The sequence below is a fragment of the Garra rufa genome, chromosome 2 (genome assembly GCF_049309525.1).
Source record: "Garra rufa chromosome 2, GarRuf1.0, whole genome shotgun sequence".
Lineage (NCBI taxonomy): Eukaryota > Metazoa > Chordata > Actinopteri > Cypriniformes > Cyprinidae > Garra > Garra rufa.
In genome coordinates, this window is record NC_133362.1 from 19,375,009 (window position 1) to 19,384,269 (window position 9,261).

Sequence of the window (9,261 nt, forward strand, 5' to 3'; positions counted from 1 at the left end):
AGTTCTTGTGTCTAAGCCAGAAGCACGGACTAGAGGAGGAGTGGGGCTCAAGAGAATAAGATTACAATAAGAGCAACTCTCTGTTTGATCTTCAGCAGAATAGACCTGCCTCAAATACACCCCATCTACTAAATCCCTTGCTCAACAACAACATTTCTTGGCCAGAAGTCTTGGGTAGGTGTAACTGATCGAGTACATTCTGCAGATGCACATGGTGGTCTGCATGTCACGATTCGGTCAGTCACCTGGATGCACGATCATATTGGTGACAATCCGATGTAAACAACAGGATTGAACGTTGATGTACTACTGAATATGTTGATCTGCTAATTTATGCTGTGTAAGCTGCTAAAACATAGAGAAGCAAGCAGGAAAGCATGCAATATCATGGCAAAATAAAGGTAAAGAGATGTACAAGCAATATTTATTAAGATACTAGCCTAATATTTCACCTACCTGACTGGCAATGATAAGAACAAGTCATGTTATCAAGATTCTTGCCCTGGAAATCCTGGTTCAGTTTGGCCAACCACAAACACCATTTGTTCCTCAGACAGTTTTTTGCACTCTTGTCCTTGATTTGTTATAACTTTTGTCAGTCTATAGTACTCCAAATGTTCTTCCCAGTCGGACTGATTAGTACAGCCCAAAACATGACAATAATTGACCATTTTCAGCAGCAATAATTAGCCAATAATGCGAGTTTCGTTCAGTTCAGTGGCATTGTTTGCATTCCTTGCCACCAATATGGCCGACTAAGGTGCGTTGTGAAAACGCTCTATAGAGTGCTGCAAGGATGGCGTATTTTTTAAGGCCACCATTCCACCGGTTTTGGTTCCACCATTACTTCAGGTGATTGTATTTAGGCTCCAAACTTTATAAAAGTTGTGTTCATTTGTCATTATTATCATTATGAAAAAAATGTGTATGAATCTTAAATTTCTGTTGCTCACAGAGCTTTTTCTTCTAGATTTATCCAAAAGCCAATGGAAAAATCCTGCTTGATTTTTTCCAAGTGAACCAGGGCGATGCTAACTTCTGGATTGGCCTACAAAAATACATCATCACTGCAGCTACTGGGGCAAGTTCTTGGTCAGGCCAATTACATCACAAATGACCACAACCAGGGACTCCACACAGAAACAGATGTAGTTTGGCCAACTTGGCCCATAATCCTAAGCCTTTCTGATCCTATGACCCCTCCAGAGACCAGAGAAAGCGAGCGGGAGAGAAATGTTCTCTATCAGTTGATATGAACCACACCGCAGTTCTCTTATTCTTCAGCTGAGAGAACCAGGGCAATACTGGTGTGCATAAATAATTTAACATAGCATAAATATTACTCTGTCAGCACTCTAAAGCACCACCACAGGTGCCAGGATTTGTTTTCTTGTTTTTGCAGGAAAAAAAAATGCGACTGTAAAAAGGATTTTGATTTACAACACGGTGCCACTCTCAGCAGCTTCAGCATGACCCCAATGGGCAGTCAAAGAGAAAATCAAAAACATATAAAGCAGTCATTTAAACTATTAAAGAATGTCACAACCACATGCACAAATGTTAGTCTCATTTTTAGACATTCTTTGCAGATTTCATTCTTTACAAACCCTACAGCGATGAAAAATACCAACAAAGGGCACCTCCTTGGGGTAAATTTTGACCTTTCATTCACTATCATGTATGACTCATAGACATGACATAGAATGACTAACATATCATAGCAATGGTCATTAGAATAGTGTTTCACAACTAGCAGCTGGGAAAAATCCTAAAAGTTTTACTTAATATACTCTTAATTAAATATTGCTTTTAAAATAAAGATGTACAACACTGCACTGACACATTTATTTTTATAACTAAAAGTACAGCTTAGATAGGAGGACCTTTGAATATTGTGTTGGACCTTGGAGACAAAAAGGTTGAAAACCACAGCATGTAAACTTGACTGAGATGTTTACCTGATGTCGTTCTGCTGAGGTGGTTTCTTGTTCCCGACCAGGTTCACTGTTTTTGCTTGTATGGGCTTCTCCTCTCTAAAATGTAAAAGCACAGAAATAAATCTTTGCTCTTTTTGTATTTTTCTTCTCTTTAAATAACTTCTAGTATTACCAAACATCACCAAACATGCCTTTTTTATGAAATAAAGGTTCAGTTATAAAGACAAAACATCAGCTTTTGTAAACAATTCTGCAATGCTATTTTTTTTAAAGAATAGTTTATCCAAAAATGAAGATTCTGTCTGCAGAACACAAATGAAGATAAATGAAAGAGTAAAAAAAAAAGTTATTTTATATCCCACAGAAGAAAGTCAGTCATGCAGGTTTGGAACAACATAAGGAGTAAATGATGACAGAATATTTATTTTTGGGTGAACTATGCCTTTAAGCTAGCACAGTGTTGTTGTATTTCTGAATGCCTCAAAAGTGTTGTAAGGTCGACCTCTAGATTCTGCGTCAGGACAGAAGTTTCTTGAGAGTGAGGAACTGTCCAGTTCAAACATCGATCTCATGACACACACACAGCAAATGAAAATGAGAGGTTGTTTATCAGCACACTAAAACAGATTAATACACAGATTATGTGGTGATCTGTCTCTTTAAGAGAAATACTGTGTAACTGAGGCCACAGGTCACAGGTCAAATGATCACTGAATTCTATTCGAAAACAATGTGATTTATTTCTCTTTCAGAAGAGTTTAGTGACAAAAAATGTATAAACAAAGACTTTGAAATTAAATACCTGTGTGATTATTTCCTATGAGTAATACAGGATAAGAAGTGGTTAAGTTATTGATTGTAGCTGCTTAGTGAACCAATTTCAGATGCATAAACCTGATTTGAAATCTCAAGGTGGCCAACAACTAATGTAATATAAGCAATGATGGCTTCTAAATGGCAGGTGGACAGGAAGCCAAGAAGCATCTTCACACTCATGATAACAGCACTGATGAACCACAAATAGCCATTCAGAAAAAAAAAACGTATAAACCATCCTACATGTAAACTGCTGACAAGTGCCTGTCATAAACAGATCTCTTATTGTTTACTGGTTGTCATTTGATGTACAGTAAAGCTCTTTGAGTTGAACACTTTTGCTATACAAAAGTTATTACTACAAAGATATCAATAAATAGATCTAACAAGAAAAAACATAAAGCTATGACTGATGCTTGTACTCAAGCTGTGAGTGATGCTCACACTACAATCAGGGAAGATTTCAATGAATGGGTTAAGGATCCTGACGATCATGATGACGAGGCACGGAAATATTGTCGTGACCAGGCAGGAATCCTGACACTGGTGGAGAACAGTGCAGAAAACGTTCACTAGCCTGTTTAAAAAACATACAAGAATGCATGTTGTGTCGAATAAATGAACTAATAATGTGACATGACGTGTGTGCTGCCTGAAACTAATCCATCACACAGTGAGGTGTAAAACAGCAGGATGTGTCGAGTTGTAGATATTTAGTTCTTGCGTGTCGACACACCCCTCTCTCTTTAACAGCTACACCTGTGACCGGTCACCTGGACAAGCTTGTTTCATATGGATGTGTATGAATACACAAGTGGTGCTCATCCATGACAGGTGCCCATAAGGATGGAGAAAGTGGACATACATGGCCAGACTCACCCACCCACCCACACACACACACACACACACACAAACTCACACAAACACAGAGGAGCTCAGGTGCAGGCGTACAGCCTGATGGCTTTATTAGTAGGCTATTGCAAACAGATGCACCTACAGAAACCATCACAAGCTGTTTGCCTTTTGGTCTCCAGAAGCAGCACAAATACTACAGGCAGGCTCCCTATGAAGCGTGATGTCTTACTTGAGCATGGCCTCATCCTTTGCCTCTTCCTCCTTCTGCCGAACCATCACAGCCATGATAATTTTCCTCTCGTCCTCGGTGAGGTGACTGAGGTCCGGTAGCTCGGGTATGGAGCTCTGCGTTGTGGGTGGGCGAGGGCCGCCGCGGGGCCCCACCGAGGCGGACATATTTTACCCCTGTATGATCGGTGCACAATCCCAACTATGTAAACCGCTATTCAGGACATAGTCCGATGGCTTATCTGCGGTTGTCGCGAGCGTGGCGAACCGTTCATCGTTGCGGCGGGCACCCACGGTTGTGCTTCTCTTCCTATACGGCTTTTTCTCCTGTCTCTCTTCTCCCCCCCACCCCCCGCCCGCCCGCCTGCCTCTCCCCTCCAGGTCCAGTTAAGGGTAGTCCATATCTGATCCGGAGGATAAGTGCGAGTCAACGAGGGGGGTCTTGCGCTTGTTGATGAAGCCGCCTCGGAGCTCGGGCTCTCGGGCGGGATGATGGGAGCAAAGGCGGAGTCCGCGCGGCGCTCTGTTTTCCGAGCTCGCTACTGCTGCTGCTGATGCTGCCGCTGTCAGGGAGACGGAATAGTCAATGGGACCGCAGCCCCTCAAGTGCGCGCACGCCTCCTCGACACGGCCACGCGCACTCTCATTTGAGAATGGGGGCTCGCTGCACGCGCGCACAGCATCCCATTTTCGCTCTCCAATCACAGTGCGCTGGTGACGCGCATCTACCAGCAGCCGACGCTTGGAGATTCACCGAGCCTCTGACTCGCGGATGAGATTGAGAACAGCGTGTTGCAAGTACAAATTCAACACGCAACAGATGAGCGCCTAAAAAATATATAATAATGCACACTAAGAAACACTTGGTGTAAATGACTAACTTCACATATGTTACCCTGGACCACAAAACCAGTCTTAAGTAGCATGGGTTTATTTGTAGCAATAGCCAAGAATACAGTATGGGTCAAAATGATCGATTTTTCTTTTATGCCAAATATCAGTAGGATATTAAGTAAAGATCATATTCCATTAGGATATTTTGTCAATTTCCTACCGTAAATATATCAAAACTTAATTTTTGATTAGTAATACGCATTGCTAAGAATTTTATTTGGACAACTTTAAAGGCGATTTCCTTAATATTTTGATTTTTTTGCACCTTCAAATTCTAGATTTTCAAATAGTATCTCGGTCAAATATTGTCCTATCCTAACATACATCAACGGAAAGCTTATTTATTCAGCTTTCAGATGATGTATAAATCTCAATTTTGAAAAATTGACCCTTATGACTGGTTTTGTGGTCCAGCGGGACAGTTAAAGTTAATCATCTATATCATTATTTCTTATCTTTAAAACCACCTTTAATTTCACACAGTTGCACAAAGTGGTAACACATGTAAAATGCACTTTTTATGGAATAATTAATAATCTAGTTTTCCTAAATGCTCAGGTTACCAGCAATGACTGTCTGCCATTTAAATCATTAATGGAAATAAACAAATTTTGTACAATCATAAAACTAGTTCATAACATTAAAAAATGACAGTTGGAATGAGTATAATTTTTCTGAATTAAACTTGTTGAGATAGGCTAACTCAAATATTCAAGTTTGTAGTTAATAACTAAAGGCAGTCAAACCCGTGACTTCCCACCCGTGAACTCGTACTAGATCGATGTACTCCCAGTTTCGAGCTCTGACGTAACATATGCTGCGTTCCAGGCAAGTTTTTGAGCCCGTAAATCACAACTTCAAACCACGACTCACGACTTTGTAGCGTTCCAGGCAAGTCACACCGAAGTGCCTGAGCGCATTTATTATAGTTATATTGTCCTAAAGTCTAGTTTTCCACCGTGTACCACTTGCATAAACACCACACCCGTAGGGGGCTGTCATTGTTGTTTCCCGGGCTATGTAACGTCATCGGAACTGGAAGTACATCGATCTACGAGTTCACGGGTGGGAAGTCACGGGTTTGACTGCTGCTCCAGTGCACTTTAACATGTAGAAGGTTGGAAAAACATGAGTAACGGGTTGCCTGGAACACGGCATTAGCCCGCAAAACAACAATGTCAGCCCCTACACTGTAAAAAGTTTTCACCAGTTTCAACTTAAGAAGTTGAGCAACTTAAGTCATTTCAACTCACAAGTTAAATCAACTCATTTTTATTGTAATAAGTTAAAATGACTTGTAGTTTTAAGCTGATTTAACTTAAAATTTTAAGGAAGCTGCTGAACTTAGGTTTTTAAATTGAATCTGGTGAAAACCTTTTACGGTGTACGGGTGCGATGTTTATGCAAGTGGTACACGGTGGAAAAATAGCAGTTAGGACAATATAATGTTGCAATCAAATTAATAATAATATAAGAATAAGAAATGCGCTCAGGCAGTTTGGCGTGACTTGCCTGGAACACTACAAAGTCGTGAGTCGTGGCTTGAAGTCGTGATTTACGGGCTCAAAAACCTGCCTAACATTTCAATTTAAAATGTAAAGGAGGCACTTACTTTTTTGTATATATTTTTTACAATACATCTGTAAACATTTTTAAACAACTTAATATAAACAAATAATATAACATAAATAAGCAGGGTATTGATGTAACCCACTCAAATATTGAGTCAATATTGATGGAAGATTTCTGTCAATATGATAATTGAGAATAATCATTTCTTTATTCACATTCATATATGTGTATGTATTTTATTTTTTTATATTTGCTTGATGCATAGTATGTTCAGGTATGTAAAACAAATGTACAAATGTATTTTGTTTAATTCTGTTGTGAAATAGAAGTGTCGATTAGAAAAGTGCGTCGATGGTCACTTTTTTTTCTTTGTCTTCAATAGTAATTGTTGACTGAACTTTACTGTTAAAGGGTTGAATTGTAATCAACTAAAGATATTGATGTGTGTAATGTGTGTATTTAAAAACACATGTAAACATATTAACACATATTAATAATCATCATGAAATATTAGAAGTTAAGGTTATGTATTATTGATTAATCTACTCAATATAGTGCTGAATGCTTTCTTTGTCCTTCAAAGTCATCTGTATTTTTTCCATCTTCATCTATGTATGTGTGTGAAGTACAGTTCTGCAGAACGGTTATTCTTGGTATGTAATACAGACAGTTTAGATGAACAATTAGATTTAACACGTCTCAAGTTATAAATTAAACCAAAAAGGGGAAATGAAACTGCAATTACTAATCAAGAGTTGATTCATGAGTTCATGTATTGATGTATTTTCAACTGACTTTGACCTTCAGACTTCCTGAGTTGTCTGGTTTTAGGGTATAAAGAGTCTTGGAATTTTATCCTGGACAGATCGGAGACTTCAGACTTCTCAACCTCCTTATCTCCGCTCTCAACTTTCTGCTGGGTGCATCTGAAACGGTGTAAATTTCTATTAGACTTATTTCTCTCAGATTTGACATTGCTATTAGACTATTTGACTAAATTTGATTTAGTTTATGGAATTCTCAACTTTTGATTCAGTAAATATTATTATTGCAACTTTTCTTCTAATTGCTGCATTTGTATATCTTTTTAAAGAAATATACTATTATTGGACATATTTGAATTGGCTTATTGATTAGGAAATTGGAATCAATATGTTTATTCCTTTTTAATGGAATTAAGAACAATTAATGGTGTGATTCTCTAATTTGCTATTATTTGTCTAATTGTGACTTACATTTTGTTTCTGAAACATTTGAAATATATTTGAAATCATTAAATACATTTTATAATCTTTTTAACCCCGCCCGTCTGACTTCGAATATGTGAATATGTGAAAAGGCTTTCAAGCATACCGCATTGAAAAAAGAAAGAAGGAGAAAAGACATTGAATACAGGTTTTCTGATAAACGAATTTCTGTGGTTGTGTCTTATTCATGCATTTAGTGCCCAGATCTGAATTGAAACAAGTGCAGACACATTTTATAGACACAATTACTTTTAGTTTTGTGTTTAACCCTTTCATGCATGAATTATGGAAAAAATGATCTAGATTTTTTATGATTCTGTTTATTATTTTAATATTATGCTAAAATTGAAATCCATTTTTTCATTTTTATAAAATTCAGTTTTATTAAAAAATGATTTAACTGTCCACGTATGTGGACACCATGCAACAAAGGAGTAAAATGGGACATAAAGCCACAGCTGACAATATGTAATATTGTTTTTTTTTTAGTGGCATGTTATGCTATTTATATCAGCTCAGTTATTAAAAACAATAATATTACAATATAATAACAATAAAACACATATTGTAGGAACAATAACAGTAGTTAGGCTACATATATGCGGAAACCTAGCAATATAGGCAAATCATAAAAATCTAATCAAAAACTGCTGATCTATTATTCTGTACTGACTCCTTGACCTATGCTGTACCTGTTTGGCAGGCAAAATGCAAATTTGTCTCCATATGTATGTGTAAAGTTGCCATTTAATGCTATAATAATTCATTTTGAATGGTTATTTATGTTGATATATTTGTTATATTACAATATAAGACAATTAATAACATCTTTGGAAAAAAATAGAACAGATATACTAGCAGATTACAGAAATCAGACTTTATGGAATCTGACTCCACTGTTGACATACATGGACAGTTGGTTTTTTGGTGAATAAAAACTACATTTTAATCGAAATTTTAGTTTATAAAATACTAACATATTCAACATACTTTACTGCCCTGCTGAAAAAAAACAGCATATGCTGGTATGTTTTGGTGCTGGGATGCTGGTTTTAGCTGGTTTATGCTGGTCCTTTGCTGGATAATGCTGGTCCTTTGCTGGTTTATGCTGGTCATGTTGCTGGTCAAGGACCAGCATAAACCAGCAAAGGACCAGCAGAAACCAGCTAAAACCAGCATCCCAGCACCAAAACATACCTAACCATGCTGTTTTTTTCAGCAGGGCATTGTACACACTGATATTTTTGTATCTCAATTGACCTCCTTGTATAAAAGTTTTTCACAAATATGACAGGGGCATTTAGCACATGGCTATCGCTGTCAGCCATCTTGGATTTATAATGTTATCAATGAATATTTGGAATGCATGATAGTAGCCACTGTTACAATATTGTTGTCAGTCTACTGAAACTGCCATTGAGTGGTTTGGAGAATATTACCATGATAAATGCACTCTAAATGGAGTTAAATAACTGTCCACAAATGTGGACACCATGCATGAAAGGGTTAATTTGAGATCCCGAACCCGAGACTCCAAGTTCCATTACCTATAGGTATTTGCTGAGCTCAGACCCAGTAGATATTTTTCCTCCTTTTCATTGATATAAATCCAAGAAACGGGTTACATGTACATAATACAGTAATCAAATAATAAATTTGGTAATAAAATGCTTAGCGGTTTTTATTATTAATGTGGGCTACTAAAATTTTAA

The 9,261-nt window shown here is 37.6% G+C and overlaps 1 protein-coding gene across 1 annotated transcript in view; it reads right to left on the minus strand.

Annotated features, from left to right (window-relative positions):
• The window catches only part of LOC141325888 (regulating synaptic membrane exocytosis protein 1-like), a 37,177-nt gene extending 32,977 nt beyond the window's left edge, over window positions 1-4,200 (minus strand). Inside the window, exons 1-2 of the mRNA XM_073834614.1 lie at window positions 3,838-4,200; window positions 1,959-2,033 (exon numbers count right to left, since the gene is read on the minus strand). Of these exons, the coding sequence (XP_073690715.1) occupies window positions 1,959-2,033; window positions 3,838-4,004 (242 nt within the window). The 5' untranslated portion in view covers window positions 4,005-4,200. The remainder of the gene's footprint in view (window positions 1-1,958; window positions 2,034-3,837) is intronic.
• Window positions 4,201-9,261: the final 5,061 nt, after the last annotated feature.